We start from the raw sequence: 23,836 nt of genomic DNA, 5'->3' as shown, positions 1-23,836 counted from the left end.
GTTAAACATAAGTATAAGGAATGCTAATACAGATCGATACAGAATTAAATTCTTAGCGATCTAATAAAATAAAACTTGCAGCACTTTATTTGAAAAAATTGAGTTATGGGTGTATAAAGTTCTGAATAATTAACTTTAAACATTTGGGGTTTGTTATTCTTTTTTAGAAATTTGAAATCACTAAAGGAAAGATCCAGGCTTCTATTTCAAAAGAGCTAAATATTCTTTCCAACTTTTTTAAAATGGCAGTTATCGATTTTTGAACTGGAAGGTGCAAATTCAAAATTTTTTTAAAAAACCTAAATATTTCGTAAACTGCTAAATTTAGGTATAGGGTAAGTTTATGAAAACTACCTTAAAATAACTCTAGTAATCCAAAAACGTATTAAAAAATATAGATTTTCATTTAAAATAAGAAAGTTGATAGCGACTTCTGGTATAAAACCGTAAGTGTCACCATCTTGAAAGTATTTTTTTTGAGTATAACCTAAGGGATTATGCTTACAGTATACAAATTTTCAGATGACAAATCTTCATTATGAGAAATCCCAATACTTCTAATGTGAGGTTTAGACCGAACATCCTGTATATAGTTTTTTGCTTGCATCCCAATTTGTTTTGTTAAATACATAAAAGTTAAAAAAAACGAATTAATGATTAAAAAAAACTATTATTTTTTCAAGTTGTAGTAATTTATGCGTATTATCATGTAAAAATAATTTATTTTAATTTGAAAAATACGTATTACCAGTTCCAAAATTATAAAAACGCCAATGTCGCATTTTCTCCCAATTAGCTGTTATAAATTATTCATACACTTCAAAAAACTAATAGCTAATGTAATTTATAATTTCAATGAGAGATCTAAACATATATAACTATTTTCCAATTTTATCAATTTAATTAAAAAAAATCGGCAAAATGCGACGTTGGTGTTTCATAGTTTTGAAACTTGTAATACCTAACTACTATTCAAAGACAAACAACATATTACAATAGTCTTTTCACTGATTAATTACTAATTATTCTAAAACAGATTACTATCATTCTGCACTAAAAGTACTACATTTAAATTACTGTTAAACGACACGTCAAAATGTTTATTTTAAGCCACCAGTAATAATCAACTAAGAATATGTGCATGTACTTAAAGAGAAAAGGTCTTTAAATAACCAAAAACAGACCCACACCAACACCAATAAATATTTTAAACTTTTAAAACGGTGTAGGTAAATCAAAAATAATCCCAAATCATTAACACAACACGGTTCCAATTCAAATTTGACAGGACAAAAAGAATTACAGGAGGATTTCAGGTATATTTTAGTGAATTTAATTTTTGAGAAAAAATGTAATATTTTTTATGTAGAAAAGTCCTCTCTATCGCTGGAAAATATATACGTATTATGCGTATATGCATTTTCTCTCTAAAAAAATATGCAACGCAGACTATGATTAAATAATAATCAATTTTATTATACAAAAAGCTAAAAGTAGGTATATTCCAAAGCGAACCAAAAGCATTGCACAAAATAATCGCCAGCTTAAATACTTTGCAGTTTTTGCTGTGATCCTGTTGTTAACAGTAGTTTCAAAGCTACTGCAACAAAGGGATGTACCTACAAAAAATAGCTTTACATCAATCTCTTTTTTTTTGGTTCCATTTAATGAACGTATTTAACGATTAAACATATTTTTATATTCTTCTGTGTCGGTAAATAGTATATTTATAATTTTACTTATTTAATATACCTATTCCAAATATCTGACCCATTTTGTGTTCTGGAAAACTGAAAATCTATCGAGGATTGTCATAAAGCTTTTCTATTTTTTCATGATGAATGATCAAAATTGCGTTCTCAAGTCAGATATGCACGAATTTGTTCGCCACTCAAAAACTGAAATGGAATTTTAAATTAGGTACCTATACGTTTCCATTGACAATAAAACTGTTTAACTGATGTATCCTTTTCAGCCGTCAAACTGTAGTAGCAAAGCTTTGACGAATTATTTAACAGATTAGGTACCCCAGGGTCCATCACTCGCTAAACGTGATTGGCACACCACGTGTTTTGTTAATTTACGACAAGCAATTACGCTAATTTATAACGCGATCACGATAGAATCCCGCCGATTAGAAAAAAATGAAACGATTTTATTTCGATAAAACTTTCAAACGTGAGTTGAAATTTTCCTAAATTTAATGAAATTTGCACTTACCTGAAAATTCAAAAAACTCTTCTCTGGTAATCATGAAGGCTGCGAGGTTGGCAGTGTATATGGCAAGGAAGACTACGGCGAACATCGCCCAAACATTTGTCATAAAACGTGCTGTGAATCCTCTGGGAGAATCAACATGAACCGCCGCTTGGAAAAGGACAGCCCAAACCAGCCAGTAAGTGCGGAATAACGAAAAACGATGTGACGCTGATGGCGTTGACTAAAATAAAAAAGATCCCGGTAAAAGTACCTTCTGTAGTTTGATCTAAGTTTAGACTTTTTTACGACACTGCAGTTTTCATATCTCTGTAATAACTTGTACACAAAAATCATTGTCAACAATCAAACATTATAACATTTTTTAGTGTGTACGAGCATTCCTTTTTCTATACTGTAATCAACTAATTAATAATGAAGTTGGCTCTCAATTGAAAGCTTCCTTATATTAAATGAATTTCTTGAATTTTTTTGTTTCACTACAGACCAGTAATAATAATAATAAAATTTTCAGTTTCTTCTGAAAAATTGCCACTTCAACCATCAAATGTGTAAAATTGTATTCACAACAAAAAACAATTAACCACGGCTTATAATAAAGTAATCATACAGAGTATCATACTTAAATAATAAAGTTATAAGCATTAGAAAATTGCGCAATTTGATCACTTCTAGTTGAAACCCGAAATACCATTAGAAAATGAAAATTAGTTCAAATAATATAGAAAATTTAAAATATACAGGCGGCCTCAGCTAAGATTTTCGGGTTTAATATCTCAGTTATTTGTCAACCGATTGTTATGAAATTTAAAATGCACATATTTTAGGAGGTGGTCTTTTAATGACCTCAAGTTAAAAAATGAAATATTGAAACACATTTCTTTTATTTCAAACTAAGCCAAATCACCGTTGGATCATTAAACCCCGAAAAATAAATGGCCACACAAAAAATTAATCTAATCGCTCAGCTGATCCAAGAAAAAGTTAAATTTTGTTAACAACTTAATCCAAATTTTGATAGTAATTTGGGCAGTCACCCTTTGAAACAATTGATGAAGCATTTCTATGCGGCATTTTGTGTACCACTGAAAAAACTGTCAAAAGTGTGCGCGCTGTCAGAAAGGTAAAATTGTTTTCGTTTGGTGAAATTACTTTAAAAACCAACAGTGGCTGAAATTTTTGAGTTGTTGAAAAAGGAATCAATATTCGCCTATGGAAACTGTCGTTGGACTTTTTGTGAAATGTTATTTATGAAATTTAAAGTTCAAAAAATCGTCAATAATTTGAAAACACAGGAAGCGTACCTGAACTAAATCGAGTGAGGACAAAACACGTCACTGGAAACGAAGCAATAGTTGGGGCTGTAATTCAAGCTTTTGAAGAGAATCCAATCAGCAGTGTACGAAACATTTCCAAAGTCCTGAATGTTCAAGAGTCTAGAATTTTTCAGTTGTTTTTCAGTCTTTTAGTTCTTATTGAAAGAATTAAAGCATCCCGTACCAAAAGAAGTCAAAAATATTGTTTTTTAAATTTGTATGAGTGAGAAATAATTGTGAAATATCCCTTGCGTGACAGTAACGTTTCTGCGAATAGGATTGACCACAATTCAATGGTAGTGCTTATTTGTCTCATAGAGATCTACGCTTTTGCATCTGTATCCACGTTTAACAGTTTGTTAAACGAACGAGTTTTTTTTCTAACAGCAGTTTTCACTGACGATCATTTTTTTAATAAAAGTCTTAAAAGGCTTAACATTTTAAAAGGGCATGTAAAAATTACGTTTTTAAAACATGAGTTGTTGCATTAATTGGATTTTAATCTGTATCTTCTAAACTATCTGCGTTTAAAATTTCATAAAAATCCGTTGACAAATATCCGAGCTCGAAAGTCTTAGGTGAAACACCGTGTATATTACAGTCCCATACCGGGTGGTCCAGCCCAGCTCCCGTCCTTTGTAGGTCACTTATTATTTAAGTTGCAGTTTTGATATTTTGTAGATATTATTTATACTCTAGGACTCATTTAGGAAAAATATTTTTGATTACACAGAGTGCCCCAGAAAAGTATGACGTTAAATAATATCTTTTTAGTAGCAGCCTATTATTTTTTTGTGCTCACCAGGATGCCTTTCTATTCTAACTTCTTACATGTCTCTAAAGTGTTTTTTAAATTTGTTCAGGGATTACTGTTAAAAAAATAAAAACCAAAAAAAAGGTTTTTTGTTTCATTAGAGATCGTAAACTAGTATTGAGTCGTGGTCTACATTTCATTTATCGGCTTTTGAAATGTTTAAGGATTTCTTGTTGGAAATTGTTTGTTACCACAAATGTGAAATAATACAATTTTTAAATTTTTCACAACGCGACATTTCGACGCTTTGAGAGGTTACAAAAATAAAATTGTTAGTTGATTTGCAAATTTAATTTATTATTTGGTTGATACAAAATAATACAATTAAAATCTAAAAAAAAAGTTATAATTTTTTAATCTCAAAAATTAGTGGTAAATCAATTTTAAAGAGGGAAACATTTTTAATTATCATTTTGTGGGTTCTTCTAAAATTTAGACAAATGTAGAAAACAATAAAAAATTAACTACTTATAATATTTAATTTTATTCATTAATTGGAAATGGTATTCTGAATAAAATCAAATAAGACTTGGTGTGTTTATTTATTATGATAAACTTATTTTAACTTATTTTGCATTAATTAAACTATAAATTAAATTTGCATAAAAACAAATTTATTTTCTTTGACCTCTCAAAGTGTCGAAACGTCTCGACGAACATGAAACTTTTTTTACTTCTCATGTGTCTTCCAAGAAAATTAATAAATGTTTATCAATTCGGAGAAGAATTTTAAAATTCTTTCATTGCAGTTTTGGTCTTAAGTTATCCCCTGTGATGGTGCGGATTTGTTAATTATTTTCCAGTGAATGTTATTTGCGGCAATGGTCGGAATTTTAATCCGGGTATTCCCATGAATGAATTCCCGTAACGTTCATTAATAACTATTATTCTGGCGGTTCTATTTTTTTAAACATTAAGGGCAGGCTTATAAAAAGCTCCAATAAAATTTAACACGTTGTTAACAATAAACTAAAATTTAATGAAGCTTTTTATAACCCTGCACTAATAAACCAAAATGTTTACAAAAACGATTGTGCAATTAATAATTAGAACCATTAAGGACCAGTTTATAAAAGCGTGATTAATTTAATCCGCAATTAAATGACGTGACCAAATTGAACCAATTTAATTTGTCTAACTTTTAACAACGAATTAAAATTTAATGAAGCTTTCTATAAACCGGCCCTTAGAATGTAGACGTCTTTGCATGAAATTTAAAATAACAATTGGACTTCGACATTTTTATTTTATCTTGTTTTATTCACAACTGTTATTGCAAGAGGTTTTATATTCTTTTATATCTTTGATTTGAAATATTTTTTGGACAATGGATATCGAAGTGATTCTTTCGCGCTCGCATCACAGTCCGCGAAATTTAAGAAAATGAAATAAAAATTCATGTTTCGCAGTGTTTTTTATTCGGCAGATTTTAAATGCATACTAAAACTTATTTTGCATCAACCAAATAATAAATTAAATTTGCAAACCAACTAATAATTTTATTTTTGTGACCTTCTCTCAAACCGTCGAAACATCGCGTTGCGAAGAACTTAAAAATTGTATTATTTCACATTTGCGATAACAAATAATTTTCAACAAGAAATCCTTAAACATTTCAAAAGCCGATAAATGAAATGTGGAACACGACTCAAAACTAATTTACGATCTCTAATGATTTATGGCAGGGGTTGGTTGCGGTCAAGCAATCGGAGTTGCACGGTAGACGTTCGTTTATGGACGCGTCATTTTCATTTTAGGTGAGTGTACGTACGTCTTGAACAAAGTCTAACGGACTTACTAATTAAGCTTAATTGATCTGAATTACTACAGGGTGTTTACAATTTATTTTTAAACTTTTTAAACTTTAGAGCCATTTATATATGCTTATTATGCTTATTTTAAATGGCAACCCCTCTTCATTTTTATATAATTCGATGCAGAATTAAAAAAGGAACATTTTTTCCTATCACAACCCTAACGTTAAACCTTAACCATGTTCGACTTTTAATCGTTAAAGTCATTTGTCATTGACAGAATGAGTTTTTAGCAAATAACTTCGAATGTGTTAGGATTTGCAATAAGGTTGTGATAAGAAAAAAAAATTGATATTTAATTCAGCATCGATTGACGTAAGAAAAAACGGTCTTGAAATGCAAATGAATGTGTTAAGATTTGCGTTAGAGTTGTAATAAAAAACATGTTCATTTTCTAATTCCCCACTGAATGGTATATAAATGAACGGGAGTTGCCATTTGAAATAAGCAAAATAAAAGTTTAAAATGTTTGTAAGTAAACTGTAAACCCCCAGCAGCAATTCACATCAATCAAACTTAATTAATAAGTCTGTTAGACCTTGTTCAACACATACTTAGCAATAAAGTCATCAAAAAACGATGCTTCTATTTTTTATAAATTCTTAAAACTAAAGCTGTAGAACCGATTTTTTTTTAAATTCTGTTTTAATTTGAAAACAACTTTTGAGATATGTAAGAAGCTAAAAAGGTATCCAAATGAACACAAAAAATAATAGCATGACAAAAAAAATAATATGTTGAAGTCATATTTTTTTGGCATTCTGTATAATCAAAAAATATTTTTCTGAAATACGTCCTAGAATATAAATAACGTTTACTAAATATTAAAAGTTCAACTTTACTAATAACTGAGCTACAAAAGACGGGAGCTGAGTTGGGCCAGCCTGTATACTAAAAAGTGTAATTAAAGCATGATTTATCAAAATTTTGCAAAAAACGTTGAAAGAAAAAATGTGTTGTTTATTTTTTATTTATGAAACCTAAAACACCGTACTTATGTGCCTCTCACAAGACAATATTATTTACAAAGTTAAAAAGACATTTTGTTTAATTCTTCTCATGATTTTGACGAAAACAAAGAAATTTAAAGGAGAAATTTAAAGGAAAATCCTTTTGTAGTTTTGCACTTAAGTTTTATAGAAATGCAATAATTTATTGACAATTTTTACTTAATTTTTTATTTACCAGTTGGAAAAGAATATGTTAAAAATACTCCCATGATTACAGAAAATTTTGTTGTTTTTCAGCTAATAATTAAACTTTTTGTATTATTGTTTAATATCCAATTGCCATATCCGAAGCAAAATTAATTTTGTTATAAGAACTTTGCTAGTAATTCCGGTCATTTTCTGAAACAGTTTGGAACTTTTACCTAATTAATTTCCAATTAATTATTATTTAGATAAACTTGGTCATCTTCCAAAGTAATAATATTACGTTGAAATTTGAGTTATATTATAGTCGAGCGAACATTATTAATAAAATAATGTAGGTACTGTAATTACCACCTTTACTACCACTTTGACGTATCAAAATTATTTTCATAAAGTATTCTTTGTGTAATTTGTCAAAGAGACAACTTGTGATCAGGACAAAAAACGAATCTTTTACAAAAAATTAAACGCCAGTTAATTAAACAAACAGGTAACAAGCCTAGACAATGCAAATTGTGTTGCAAGACAGCTCCAATTAAATATAACTTTGTCGACAATCATTCTAATATTTTTTAAGCATAATATGAAGGTCATCATAATAAAACAAATGAGTAAAAAGGGTGATCATGTGGTCTTGTTTTCCTCCAGCTCCATATGTTTTTACCGTAAACAACAGTGAATATATTCGATGTTTATGTAAATTAACATTTCACAAAATATGTATCTACCAGTTTTCGAAAACTGTATTAAATGATTAATAATAATTAAATATGGTGTACGTACTGAAATGTGTTTATCAATTTCATATTAATAGTAAATAAATGCCTTTAATTCAGATTTTATTAATGTTGGTATGATTTTGAATTGAGCTTTACTTTAATAGCGTTGTAAGGATTTTGACAACTAATCGTGAATAGTCCTAGATTAATATATAAAGAGCATGTGCGGTTCTAAACCAGTGACGAATTTTCATCTACCGGTAACAACTATTTTTTATTATTTAATTTCGTTATGGTTGTGATAGATAACATCTAAAATTGTTCTATGTATATCTGCTTAAAACTGTCAACCCAGATAAAAATTAACTTTATTTTAATGCTGCCAACTTACTTTGTTTTAACTTTGTTATTTTAAAGTGACATAATGGACCAAACGCTCGCGCTCCCATTTTTTTTTTAAATCAAATATCTAGTGATTTATGTAACTAGCTAAGGTAACTAGAAACCAGGAGTAAACAGAAAGTAAATAATTTCTGATTGTAATAAATTATTATATAGATTTGTCTTGAATATTATGGTATATTCTTAATACTTACGATTGAGAAAAAATCTTGTGTGTGTTGCGAGCACAAATGTACATTGTCGATTTGGAAAAAACGCCGCGCTCCATCGTCGCGTGTCAACATTCTCTCAATAGTCATTTGGACTGATTTCAAGTTGACTTACAACCGACGCAAGTCGGTATTGTTATAGCAACGGCGCAAATCTAGCAATGTTGTTGGTTGCTGCTATGCAATTGCGACCCGCGAAACTTTGGGATCAAATTTGAAATCAGGCCCGCAGTCGACAATGTTCGACTTTGCGCTTTTAGGGACTGATTTCAAGTTTGATCGCAAAGTTGCGCGGCTCGCTGTTGCTTAGTAGCAACAAAGGATATTGCTAGATTTGCGCCGTTGCCATAACAATACCGATTTGCGCCGGTCGTAAGTCAACTTGAAATTAGAATTAGGTCCTTGAGGGCTGATTTTAACGTGACTCACAACCGACGCAACTCGGTATTGTTATAGCAACGGCGCAAATCTAGCAATGTCATCATTTGTTGCTGCTATGCAACTGCGACCCGCGTAACTTAGCGACCAAAATTGAAATCAGGCCTTTAATATACAAATAGCTACCGTTTGACAAAATAAAAAAAATAATTATAATCAAAGAAACTTTTTTATATTCTTTTATACAGGGTGGTCCAGCACAGCTCCCATGATCTGTTATACAGAGTGTCTCAAAAAAGTATGACGTCACAATAATATATTTTTTAATGGCATGCTGTTATACTTTTTAGTGCTCACTGCTCATTAGGATCCCTTTCCACCTTCTTACATGTCCCTAAAGTTTTTTTTAATCAGTTCAGGGGTTACTTTTAAAAAAATAAAAACAAAATAAACGGTTTTACATCTTCAGTTTTAAAAATTAATAAAAAATAGAAACGGTGCTTTCTTGATGAAATTATTTGCATATATGTGCGTCTTGAACTAGGTCTAACAGATATATTAAATAAGTTTGACCAATCTGAATTACTACAGGGTGTTTACAGTTTATTTTCAAACTTCCTAAACTTTAGAATCTTTTATTTTGCTTATTTCAAACGACAACCCCTGTTCATTTTTATATCATTCGATGCAGAATTAAAAAAGGATCATTTTTCCTTATTACATTAACACATTTGTAGTGATTTGTCAAAAACTTGTTTTGTGAACTATTTTACTGACAAATTTAATGAATAAAAGACGAAGATGACTCCAACCCTGTTTATTTTTATATCATTCGATGCGGAATTAAAAACCAACATTTTTTGTTATTACAACCCAGTTGCAAATCCTAACACATTTGCCAAAAACCTTAACCATGTTCGACTTTTAATCATTCGTCATTTGTCATTGACAGAATAAGTTGTTAGCAAATAACAAATTTTGGTTCTTTAATTTAAATTTCTTTCTTTTGACTAACGTTCATATGCTTTTCTTATCTTTATTCCTGTGTTTCGCTAAAATTGTGTGTACTTCAAAATTTTCTTTGAATTTTTGTTTCAGGAAGTACAGCAGCAATTTATAGTCCAGATTGGAGAATAGATAGAATACGGAGCTGGGGTGAAAAACGGTGAGTGTAAATTTTAATTAAGAAAATGGGGTAAAGTTAAAAGAGGATAAATTTCCGCCCTAGTCTGTGTGATAAATTCGTTCGATTATTAATTAATACAAACCTGATTAAGCGACAATCTCATATTGAAACCACTCGGAGACAGCCATTCAAAAAGGAAAATGGTGAAGGTGGCAGCTTGAATTGCGACAACCCCCACAAGCATCCAAGAGGCTGTATCAAACGGTTCCAAAAATGCCGTCGGAGAAATAATTCCAGTTCGTTTGGCCACAACGATTGCAATTCCCGTCTCCATAAAAGGAACACTGAAGTCTACCTGCAAAGAAGAGAATATTTGTTTGTTTTAAAATATGCTAAGCTGCTCCTCGGGGTAACAACTTTTTATCAGTTTATGCCAGTATTTGGCTATGTAACAGCTGCCGGGATGTGGGTTTATGCAGACGTATTTCGGTGACAGAAGTTGGCTAATCGCAATGCAACCTTTCGACAAGGGGCGGGTTTAACAAATCATATAGTGTGGTTCTGACAAAAGCACTTTATGCTGCAAATAATTTACCATCGATGGGGGCTATGAAGATAATTGCCCAGAACGCAAATATTTTTACTCCAACATGCCCATTTATTATAAGGTACAGTTAAAAAACTTATTTTTAGCAAACCGGTTCTTCCACTGACAAATATTTTTCATTGTAAGTCAGGAGCAAGTTTCCATGGTTACCCTGCAATAGTATTTTACTTACACCCCGTGGGCTGTAAGTAAAAATTAAATATCAACGTATGCCACTTGAAATACCTTCAGAACAGTATTAAAGCGTTGATTTTGCAACAAATGTTGATTTAAAGTGATGTTTTTCTTGTTTCGTATCCCTCACATGAAACAAACGCCACACAAACTTTTAATTTGACAACAATCTGACATTTACTGATTTTTCACAAAAATAAATTCAGAAAATATTTCACTTTTTCTTATTTGTCCAGGTATTGCTAAAAATAGCTTGCTAACCTCAAACTGTAAGTTCCTGAAACCGGTCGATTTTACTTTTGTAAAGTACATTTACATTTTGACACCATGAGGATATTTCTGAAGTCATTCGTTTTTAAATAGTGGTGTCATTTTTAAATGTCAATTGCCATATTTGATTAGTGTTTTAGATAGTAGTTACATATTTTATCTTTTTGGTAAGTATAAAAAAATAAAAAAGATAAATTGAAAAGGTTATTAAAGTTATTGAGAGTTTTACATAACAAACATTTTAAAAATTATAACGGAAACAGTTCGAAGAAGTCAAACAAAAATGCGAAAAAACATGTAGGTTGTTATTTAAAAGAAAAACTTACACAATAACTACATGGTAATTCAAAAGTGTCGAACAATCCCTCGGGTGGTGGTAACAGATATTAAACTGAATTAAAAGTTGCTATGACAAACAAATTTTTACGTGATAAAGCTCCCTAAAGATATATTTTTATGTTAAGTTAAACGATAGCTTTTTCAACGTTAAAGAGATACCTATTGAAAAAAAAATCACAAATTAATGCGTTATGATGTACGAAACATTTAAAAAACTTGCAAATTCGAAATCATAGGAAATAAAAGAGCGCAACCAACAATCGATACCGTTGCTAAGGAAAAATTAAAAAATATACAGGGTCGGTAAAAAGTATTGATACAGTTATATATTATAAAAACTATTCATCAAAACTTATCGAAATTTGGTGTATGCTTAAGAGTATATATATATATATATATATATATATATATATATATACAGGGTGCTCCAAAACTGGCGCACCAACTCAATGGTACGTTATTGAGAAGCAAGTGCAGATTACGGAAAAAATGTTGAAAAAATTCCTAAAGTCATATTTTAAAAAATCTGGAGCTACAAACTTATTGTGTTAACTTCTTTAGTTTTCATTATTTTTTTATGTTTTGATGTTTCATACCAGGTAATCGTTCCGTAACAAAACGATGAATAATTATTTTTAAATTTACTATCAGATTTTAGCAGTTTTTTTAATTTAAAAAAATTAAAATTTATCCAAAAAATCACAATGTGTACATGTGGCAACACTGGGAATTATTTCCTAGGAAACCGTTTCAAAAATAATTTATTTTTATTGTTGCTCAAATTCTATTGCGATCATGACTGTTAGACAACGTTGCCACATATCATTTATCTACAATCCGTTATTTATCAATAACTTTAATACAAAGAATTTTTTTACTATTTTTACCTTTATATGTAACCAGTTCTCTACCACACACCATTGAGTTGGTGCGCCAGTTTTTGAGCACGCTGTATATATACAGTATATACAGTATATATACAGCGTAATAATTATATATATATATATAAATGCTATCGTTTCAGATGTTTATTAAATTTGTATTTCCATTTGTTGTTCGGATACAAGGCTAACTTGATTTTTTTAATAGCAACAAGGGTCATATTTAATATTTTTGAGAAAAGCTTTTTTTTTTCTTTTTTTTCTTAGTTTTATGGTATAACACATGCATACCTTAATTTAATCGAAACTTAAAAAGATTCATAAATTTTGGAAAATGTAAAATTTTGTTAGCCATGGAAATCTTGTCTTTATCTATCGTTAGATCTTTTCTGTTTAAACATTGACCAAAAAATAAGTAAAAGTTAAAAATAAAAACTTTTAGCTGAAAAAGAACACGTTTTAATTAAAGAAAATTAAACACGGAATACTTAATTTTTATGTTACAAAAGACGTTCAAAATGATTTCCACTAACTTGGCTTCCTATCTCCATGATAAACTAACATGAGAATTTTTTCGCTCAGTTTTACTTAAATGTACCATTATTAAACTAGTTATTGCACCCAAGTTTAATTTTTAGCTAATATACAAGTAAGAGATATCGCTGATAACAGTATTTTCAAACCTAACTTAGTTTTACTATTTAGAAAATTTTTGAATTTTTATTTTTTTATCTTTTAATAAAAGTAAAGGTGGGTATTGGTAACATCACTGAATTCAGAAAAAAAAATGCTCTCCTAAAAACAATTAAATTTGACTCTTCGTGCCATTAAAAAAATCAAAATAGCCTTGTATTTTCAAAATAAATAATGATACAAATTTGAAAAAGCTCTCAGATGATAGAATTTAAACACTTTTAACAGTTTCCCAAATTTCTCTCGCTGTTAAACCGTTCTCAAAATATTTAACTGTATCCATACTTTTTAGCGACCCTGTATATTAAATATGAAAAATTGAATTGCTTGAAAAAATGTAACTTCATTTTTGTGCTTAACTGATCGTCTTTTATCACCATTGTAGGGTTTGTCCTACACTTTTGAATCACCCAGTATAAAAACAAAATAAAAAAAATCGTACTTTCTGTCCGTCTAACGATATCCCGTAGATCTTCATAATGAGGAACTGTGAAAAAATTCACTTAAATTTATGACTCCTGTGAAGAATTTTATTGCTTACTACTTTCCAAATCTCCTGTGGGTCATATATTCCGACGCAATTCTGTTAGTTTGAAAATGTTTTAAAATTGATGAGACTCATTAGATTTAGCGATCTCCCTAAATAGATTAGAGCCCTAGCAAGAAGTAAAGCAACATTTTCTGTGAGGGGAAATTAGGAGAAGTGATAATTTTTGGTATTTTATAGAGAAACTTTTTCGTTAATTTATTACACTGTAGTGGTTTTAGTCATTATTTATTTTGATCGAGGTTTGAGATTTATTTTTATTTTTCTTTATATGGAGGGAATGGCATTGTACCGCAAACAATAAAATTTACCAAAAACTGAGTGAACAGCATCTAGGGTCGGTGGTTTTGTTTTACGACATTATTTGACCCGACGCTCCACAAATGAAGCTTTACAGCCCAACAAATTAGATTACGGTGTTCTACCTTCTTCATGGAATCTATCACAGTCTACCTCCTTTACACATAATAACAAGTGCCGGTAGAAGGAATGGTGAAACAGCTGGGAAGCTATTGAATACCTTTTCAGGAAAGCTTTTCATTTACGTCAAAGCGATAAAAAGTTTGTTTGAATTGAAATAATTACAAGTTGTGAACTATGATTAAATTTTGTCACGGAAATCGTCACTGGGATTTCAACAGTCAGGCATTATGCACAATTTCACAAAAAAGTTTGTAAACGGATTATTGATCGAGACCAATTTTGTAGTTGAACGATTTTATGTACCTACTACTAGGCGTAATACATTTATCTCCGCCAAAGACAGGCTTGTAATGGCATGAGATAAAAGTGCAATTAAAACGTTGAAAAAGTAGGGCTTTTGTAGACCGAATATTTGAAATAGTAGTGCGTTAGGCAAACTGTTCTGATATATACAGAATGTTCCGTCTAAACCCCACAAGAAGTATTGGTGGTTCTAATAATGATATTCATCTGAAAATTTGTTCACAACCATAACCTCTTAGGTCCTGCTTAATGAAAATATTTTCAAGATGGTGACAATTCTTGTTATACCGGAAGTCGCTATCAACTTTTTTATTTTAAATGGAAAACTATGTTTTTAACTGCGTTTTTGGATTAGTTGAGTTATTTAGCTTTCCCCATAACTAAGTTTTTGAGATATTTAATTTTTTTTTAATTTTTTGAGATTTGCACCTGTCATTTAATAAATCGGTAACTCTCTTAGCTTTAGAGACTTCGAAATCATATTTGGAGGATTAAAAGAAAAGCCTATATCTGTTCTCCAGTGTTTTCAAAAGAAGCTAATAAACCCAAAAATTTTCAAATTAAGTTTCAAGTACCCATAACTTATTTTTTTTAATGAGATGACCCACTTTTTATTTTACTAGATGGAGGCGAATTGTTTTCTGCATCGATCTTTATAAGCATTCCCTATACCTATCTGTGATAATTTACAAGTTATTGATATTGGAGAAATTATCTTACTAACCAGAGCTATTTTTGCATAGTTTGCCATAAAAACATTTCTGATTAAACAAACAATTAAACTCTTTTCAAAATTGTGTTGGCCGTCCTTTAAAAACAAAATGTATTTATTTAATGTTGGTTTACAAAACTTTAATTTCTCACATTTTTTTCTCTCGTTTTCATGACAACCTATGCGAAATGGCCTATAGCTAATGAATTTCTTACTCCCAACAAAAAGTTATTAGAACTTGAAAAGTATAAACACAAGTATAGAAAATAAATTAAATTCTCTACCATTTAGTGAAATAAAACTTGTGGCATATTATTTCAAAGAAATGAGTTATGGGTGCTTTTAAAGTTTAGAAAACTTAATTTTCAACATTTGGGGTTTATTATTCGTTTTTAGAAATTTAAACACACTAAAGGAAAGGTCTAGACTTTTTGTTTCAAGCTAAAAAATATTTTCAAACTTTTAAAAATGGCGTAGTTATCGATTTTTGAACTAGAAGGTGCAAATCCAAAAACTGAATATTTCGTAAACGGCTAAATTTAAGTATAGGAAAAGCTTATGAAAACTACCTTAAAATAACCCTAGTAATCCAAAAACGCATTAAACAATTTAGCTTACCATTTAAAATAAGGTAGTTGATACCGACTTCCGGTGTAACCGAAAGTATCACCATCTTGAAAACTGCCAATACTTTAATGTGGAGTTTAGACGGAACAGCTTGTATACAGCTGTCCCAGCGTTTAAAAAAGTCCATTGTTGACTTTGAATGTTAGAAAATTAATCCTTTCCTTTTCAAAAAATTGTAGATGTGTAGATACCAACCCCTTGCATCACCTAAAATTGTTTTTAAATATACAGGCTGTTTCAGAAATGAACTACAATACAAACTTATGTTTTTTTTAAAGCTGTGTCTAAATTCCCGGCACCGGTATCCAGTCCAATCCCGGTGCACAGAACTATTTTTTGTGTAAATAATTAATTTTTATTAAAAATTGTACTGTGAAATCGTGTCTTTGCTAAGTGTTGTTTCATTTTAATTTTTTTTATACTGAATATAGGGCGTAATAAATCTTGACCTAAACTTATAGGTAAATCCGAGATTATTGTTTGGCCTGTTACATAATGTCAGATGTATTTAAAATTGGACAAAAATTTTTGGCCAGTCTGTATTAGAAAGCCGAGATCGAAAACAAATCCCGGTCATTGGTGACGTCACTGTCAATGTTCGTGATGCTGCCGGGATTGGACTGGATACCGGCGCCGGGAGTTTAGACGCAGCCTTTTTTTTTAATGGAAAGCCCATCTTATTGCATTTATAGAAGTAGGTTTCAAAGTTGTGCTTAATTTAATTTTTCGATAAAAACTCTGTTAAAAAAATATTACACAAAAACTAAAACTCTTAGAAAAGTAGGACTTTTCACCACTTTAAAATTAAGAAGTTTATTAAAAGTTAAATAATTTGAAAAAGATAAATGAAGAACCTTTTGTTTTGTTTTTGCTCAAAGAATTGTCTTTTGTCTATAGGATTGTCTATCTAAAACATTAATCTCAAATGCCTAAAATTAATAACTATAAAAAGATATTTTATTTTAAATGTTAATGTCAGCAACAATGCACATTATTAATATTTAAAATTAAATATCTTTTAAGTAAACACTTATCTGTTAATGTCTTTAGAGTGACAATCTAAAAGATAAAATAAAATTAAATTAACAGTGTGTTTTTGTCAAATAAATCAACTTGTTTTAAAAATTAAGCAAAATCAATAAATAAAAATTTAGCTTAAAAAACATCAGTGTTAAAAGCTAAAATTTAAAAATGCAAAAAATATAGGATGTTTTATTTAAACATAAACATAAATATGCAGGGTGATTCTTAAATAGACCTTCAAAATTTTATCACAGCTTTCCAAGGAGACGATTGTACCATATTTACGTTTTAATTTTGTAGCGGTAGAAATCCCTTAATCATTTCATCATGAATATCAATAGTACACAGTGTTCATTAATGCATTGATCAAGTACATTGTCATCAAATGATTATTACGCTTTCCATTAATTGTGCTAATACTACTTAAATTAGTAGCTTACGCTTTATCTCCAATATAACTTTTTTTATTTTTTATTTTTCCCAGCATGTACTCATTTGACACTACATAGATTTTATTTTGTCGTTTTATATTCTAGCTAATTTGCGAAACACCTCGTATACTTGAAAACAATGTTATGTGAGGCAAAGATTACTATACAAGGTGTTAGGGAATGGCTTAGGAATATTTCGTATGTGAATTTAACATGAGTTAAAACGAGTTAAAAATCCTTACATCATTTTTTCAAAAAGTGCGTTCTTCCTTCAAAAATTTTTAATAACCCACATGTTGAGAGCCACTGAGTGGATTATGCTAGTTTATTAGCAGTTAATTTTTCCATTAAACATAATGAAGATGGGGGCGCATTAGCGTTTTGAGAATTTTTCAAAAAGAAGTGTTATACTCGAAAGTAAAAGTTTTTGGAAATTGCAGATTTTGAAAGTAGACACAAAATGATGTCTAGTAATATCGGTCTGAGTTTTTTTAAATCGGTACTTTTTTAGTAATAATAGAAAATTTGCGCTGTGACGTAAGCAATGTCTCGACTAATGATTCGTCAGTCTTTCGCTGCATACAATTAACGCTACGACCTACGTATGGGCTGGTAAACGTCAAATACAAACGTCAAAACCGTGCGTTGTCGATTGTGACAGTGCTAATATTTTGTGTTTTGGTAAAATGATTGCTCCTGCAGCAAATTGGAGTGTCGTGTAAAACAACAGAGGCAGAAATTAAGAAAAACGGTCGTCTTTCAAGCTATCTTTGTTTGCAAGTTTTCTATCTAAAGTTCTGTGACTGGCTGATTCAAAAAGAAACATTGCTGACGTCAGGCTAGGAATTTTCACATTTTCAATTATTTTTCTCAAAAACGGTAGATCTTTGGTTAAAATAAAAAAATAGGGGTCGCCTATTTTGTTGTTGGCTATCCATAAAAAAATTTTCATTTTTTAGTATAACACTCCATTGTGGCTAATATGTTCATTTGTGTGGGAGGCTCGAATTCCGGTCCTGGCAAAAAATGAGGTTTTTTTCGTAAAATTTAATAACAAAACACAAATTGAAATAAAAGAATAACGTAGCGGACCAATAAGTTAATTTACCTCTGTGTTTTGTCAATAATACTAAAATTTACGTTAATTTTTATAACTCTAGCTCAGCGGTCCTCAAAATTTGAGATTTTAATTTCAGAACGTTTTTTTTGGAAAACTAAGCATTTTTGATTTACATAAATTTTACTTAATCGATTTGTCCTGCCATTTCCTATCTAGCTTTAAATTTTTGCTAAACCATTAACTAACACGCTGTATAAGGCTTTTGTAAAATCAGAGATTAATTTTTTATTAAAGGTCAATAATGGACTTCAAATCGCTAGGACACCCTGTATGTAATCCAAAAAAGTTAAGATTTCAGTATTTACGTTTCAGACGAATTTTAAAAGGGTCGAAATGAACATTGAATCCTGAAACGTGATTGAGCATTCATATAGATAAATTTCTTTTTCATAAATCATCTAAATTTAGCACTGAATATAGATGCTTTGTCGAACTGAATCTCACACTGACAAATTCATAAATCATTTAACCCAATTCGATTTTAAAATAACTTATCAGCTCACTTTGCTCGAGTGATATCTCTCGTTAACTCAATGTGAAATAAAATAAAACCATCATTATTCTACACCGAATACGTTCTATCTTCATGTCATCTTTTGACGATTAAACAATAGAACCCAAATTAATACGCCATGTGCAAGCTTTCGTGCTGTGCTATTAACAACTGATATCCACCGTCTTGCTCGTGTTTCCTCACAGTAAAAGAGCATATATTTTTTTTATATAAATAGGGATAAAAATTTGTTGTTCTTGCACGTAAGAAAGCTCTAAGTTGCGAGTTAAATCCTGAAGCGTGCTCCGAAATGAGGGCTTTAAGGTGAACAGATTAACGCCGAAATTCGAATCATGTGTTCCTCTACTTCAGAAGTGAACGGATTAATGATTTCGGAGCTTTAATACTTGTTGCTTGTTTTGTCGCGGAAAAGCTGATGAGATCATCCAGCAGCATAATGAACGATGACTCTCAATTCCTTATTTTTTCATTTTTAAATTAGAAGAGTCGAATATTTCACCACAATCTCATTACATTAAACGGTGCTGGGGGTAACCATAAAAATCCCACACTTTCATATCAGCGTCGACCGTCATGAATATTTAAAATTTTTGCTTAAAATTCATGGTAATGAACCCTGCATACGTATTCCTCACATGGGCTCTCCATCTACTTTATTCTTGAAATTTATTAAGTTTTCGTCTTTTAATTTAAAAACGCAGACTATTGTGAAATTTGTTTAGCACGAAATGAAATAATTCAACCTCTGCATTTGAGCCTCAACTTAATTTTATTTATGTAGGTGTGGAGTGTTTAAATGATTGCAGATTTTATCGAACAAAATTAAACATCTAATTTTTTAACCAAACATTTAAAGCAATAAAAATTATTTTAAATTCAATTTAACAGTAAAAACTCTGTAAAATATATAATTAATTGGTTTATTTTCCCTTATCAAAGCTCAAATTATTCCAGCAATTTTTTAATTAAAACACATAAAAACACATAAGCCACACTGATGTATGGTTTAACGTTGTATTTATTAAGTAAACAGTGGATTATTATTAATACAATATTTCCTCGTAAAATATAACAGGCAGGTAATTTTTAAACCAAATTAATATTCACTCTTTACCTACCTAACTTCATGTTTTATGCATGTTACCCTTGTCTACCAAACGCCAGCCTTAAGATTGGCTGATTTATTGGTTATTAAGGTAACACTTTAAACAAATCCGGATGGCTTTAACGTGCGGATAGACTTTGATCTATTTTTCTGACCCATAATTCACCATAATTTGAAAATTATATGGGATATTTCAATATGTTCAAGAATATTTATTCTTCGACACTGTTAAAATTTCCGGTTTTTTTCCTGTGTAAGACAGTTTTGACAACTGCTTGGTATTTCACAGTACAAAACATCAGATTATTTTTAACAGATTTAAAGCAATTTTAAACCCTGTTAAGTCTAATTCGAAGAATAAAATGTTGTATTCAACTCGTTTTCATGTAAATCGTTTCATTTATTTTACCTCGTGGATAATAATCCACTCGTGAAATAAAATGTCCGATTTACACTCAAACTCGTTAAATAATAGTAAATCGGCCTGTAACATTAGCATAGTTCTAAACTCCCATCACTTTTGTAATAATAAACACAATCGCATTAACTCGAAAATGTTGGCATTGTAAATTGCATCATTTAGCGCGAATTTAGGCTTTCAAAAATAGGTTACGTTCATAGTTACGGTATGTGTCAGTGTCAAATTATTCAATTCTTTATTAAATAAAAATCTTGCAAAATACGTTTAGTCAGTTAGGTTTTCTTAAGGTACTGAATGCTGACATGATCAAAGGTACTGCCATCATATGATTTTGACAATGGCAGCGGCTTTTTGGCCTTGAAAATTTTCTTTGGCAAATCGACTATAATGTCAAAAATGAATATTTTCGGTTAATTTTTGTGTCAATAATTTATGACACTGACACTGACACTAAATCTTTCAAATCTTGACACTTTTTTGGCACTTTTTTAAGGTCAGAAAGCCGCTGTCATTGTCAAACTCATATGACGGCAGTAAATCTGTCCATGACAGCATTCAGTGTCTTACGTTTTCTGCTTGTAAGTAACATTGCTTAGTCATTTTAGCGATATCTGAATACATTGCTTGTACTTTCAGCCGCTAAAAATGGGCATTCAGACAATCATAAAACTGCATCACTCAAGCTTATTTACAGTCAAAAAGTGACCGAATGTATCAAATATAACACATTTTAATAACAAAGCTAAATAAATTAATGGACAAATAATCAAATAAACTTGTGTACTAAAAATATGAACGGACAAAAAAGGAGACCGGTAGAACTTACCTTAGAAGTTATTTTAGACAAATAAGTAGAGAAGAAGAGAAGACTTTTAGGCGTGTTTTATGTTGTTTTGTGAGCCGCAGATTGATTTAAACTCTCTCGTCATAATATTAATAATAACCTTTGTCAGTGGTTACTGAATGTCTTGGCGGGCCCCCATGCCAATTCGATGGGGTTACACAAACAGCTAGTTCGTTGCTGTTCGCTTAATTCTTTTAAACTCGTGAATTTTGACATGTTTTGACAATGCCAAAGACAAACTTTGTTTTAAACTAAGAGTACTAAGAGTACAGTATACTGTATAGTATACAATCAGTGACGTCATTTTATTTTGATTCATAATCATAATATAAGTATTTATTAAAATACTATGCGATTATTTGAATTTATGATCAGAGTAGGTGATTTTGTGTCTTTGTGATTGAAAAAGTAGTGCTGACGGAAAAATGTATTCCAACTCCAATATTATTATTTGACTCTTCAGCATGATTAATTATCAAAATTAGCGTTTTCGTCCAAGTTAAAAAACTAATAATGCCTACTCGAATTATAAATTAAAATGATCGCATGGTACATAAAATTATTATTAAAAGTTATGTTGTATATAAGACGATAAAGCGATTTTTCATCTACGAGTGAAAAGGTTAAACTCAAGAATGACGAAGTCACAAGTGTACTTATTTTACGATTAGATAAACAATCTGTAAGAGCTCTTTAATTGTTAGAAATAATAAAATTAAACTTAAAACTTAAAATTGATGTTAGTTTTGCTTTTATTTAACACTTATGAAACTAAAACTCGCACTAATTTTATAAGTTGCAAAACGTTCGAGTTTTGTTGATTCTCCCAAATCAGAAAGGCTATTAATGTTAATGTTGCCCTAAAATATTTCTTTCCAATGGAAAAATAAACAAGAAAAATCGACTATTGCCGAGATGAGGTTTTAAAATTACAAATCAATACTTTCAATACAAAACATTTAAAAAAGGACGTATGAATTAAAAGTTATGTGTTTTAGTTAGTGAGGGAAGAAGGTTTTAAAAGGATATTGTAAATTATTTGTTTTTAAATATTTTATTTGGAAAAAATTGTAATGCTTTACCATCTCTAGGTACTACATAATAAGGATTAATAATTAGGTTAATATAATTATTATTTGTTAATGTTGCTAACTATGTTCCGCATATTTTAAAATTTAAACTGTGTACGAATAAATAGTATTCTGTCCCGGCGCATCCACAATTTTTTATAAATTGCAATATCGATATACTTAATATATATCGTTTTGTTTCATAGCAAACGTTAAAAAGTTTTTCGACGTTATAAGAATATTTTTGTTTCACGGTAATTATATTGTTTAGCAACTTTTTATCTATGCGAATGCAGCGCGCAGAGAACATTTTTATTTTATGAATTAAAACCAAAAAATTAACACCAACTAAATAGAAATAATGAACAGAAACATATTACACCTTTACTAATTGCTAATTCAAAACTTAAAGTAACATTCAAGGCAATGCCATTTTGTCCTTACCATTTTATAAAAGAAAAAACTAATCACTGTTTAAAAATTTTAACTTCCTTCCAGCGTGCAAAGTCTGTAGTTGCGGCCATAAATTTATATCTATTCACAATCTTGTTATAGTAAAAGGGAAGTTCAACAGATTTAGTAACAATTCGCAATAACATCATCGAAATGTGTCCACTAAACTTGGTACTTACAATTGCGCGTGAAACGATAAATAATGTATCCATATTCATTTTATTAATTCATTTTTTTACATCCATTACTCGACGTCCATACCTGATTTGATTCTTGTGTAACAATGTAAACAAGAATAAAATGTTTTATTCTTCGACACTGTCAAAATTTACGGTTTTTCTCCTGTGTAAGGAAGTTTTGACAACTGTTTGGCATTTCTCAGTACGAAACGTCAGATTATTTTTAACAAATTTAAAGCAATTTTAAACCTTGCTGAGTCGAAGAATAAAATGTTGTATTCAACTCGTTTTCGTGTAAATCGGTTCATTTATTTCGCCGCGTGGATGATAAACCACTCGTTTTCACTCGTGGTTTAAAAATCCACTCGTGAAATAAAGCGCCCGATTTACACTCAAACTCATTAAATAAATAACTATGAACAACTCTTGATTTTTTTTATTTACTTTTGAAAAGTAAAATATAAACTGTATAATCGTGTCTAGGTATTTTTAAATGATATCAAAATGTAAAAAATATTAGAAGTTTTTATAAATAACAATTGTAGATGACATAAAAGATTAAAAAGATATTGACTTGTTTGAGCAAGTTTGCCAAAACAAAGTGTGTTTAGTTTTAGTAAGACTATTCCATAATTTTGCCTCTCACTCCACGTTCATTAACGTAGTGAAAACTCGAATGAAAGTGTAATATTGATTTGTATAAATGAAAGATTTTCCAATATCATGACCAAAAGGACAGAGTTACTGATGCCAAGTAGAATTGTAAATCATTCATGAGCACTGTGAACTAAATCCAACCTCTTACAACGTCTTAACTAACTGTGAGAGTGCATTATGACGTTTAACAGTTGCAGAGAAACAAAGCAAACTGCATTAAAAGCTCCACTCGATATCGTTTACGATTATTAGAACTAAATCTAGGGTGACACAAGAATCTACAAACTAGAACCC

General features: G+C 30.2%; 1 protein-coding gene across 3 annotated transcripts in view; it reads right to left on the bottom strand.

Annotated features, from left to right (window-relative positions):
• Positions 1–23,836, bottom strand: part of Nmdar2 (NMDA receptor 2) — a 186,540-nt gene that overhangs the window by 27,223 nt on the left and 135,481 nt on the right. For all 3 annotated transcript variants that reach the window (XM_015978316.2, XM_008193054.3, XM_015978318.2), the window contains exons 7-8: positions 10,292–10,504; positions 2,221–2,440 (exon numbers count right to left, since the gene is read on the bottom strand). In XM_015978316.2, the coding sequence (XP_015833802.1) occupies positions 2,221–2,440; positions 10,292–10,504 (433 nt within the window). The remainder of the gene's footprint in view (positions 1–2,220; positions 2,441–10,291; positions 10,505–23,836) is intronic.

The sequence above is a fragment of the Tribolium castaneum genome, chromosome 1 (genome assembly GCF_031307605.1).
Source record: "Tribolium castaneum strain GA2 chromosome 1, icTriCast1.1, whole genome shotgun sequence".
In the NCBI taxonomy this organism is placed as follows: domain Eukaryota; kingdom Metazoa; phylum Arthropoda; class Insecta; order Coleoptera; family Tenebrionidae; genus Tribolium; species Tribolium castaneum.
The sequence above is the reverse complement of the archived record's forward strand: the minus strand, read 5'-3'. Positions and strand labels throughout refer to the sequence as shown.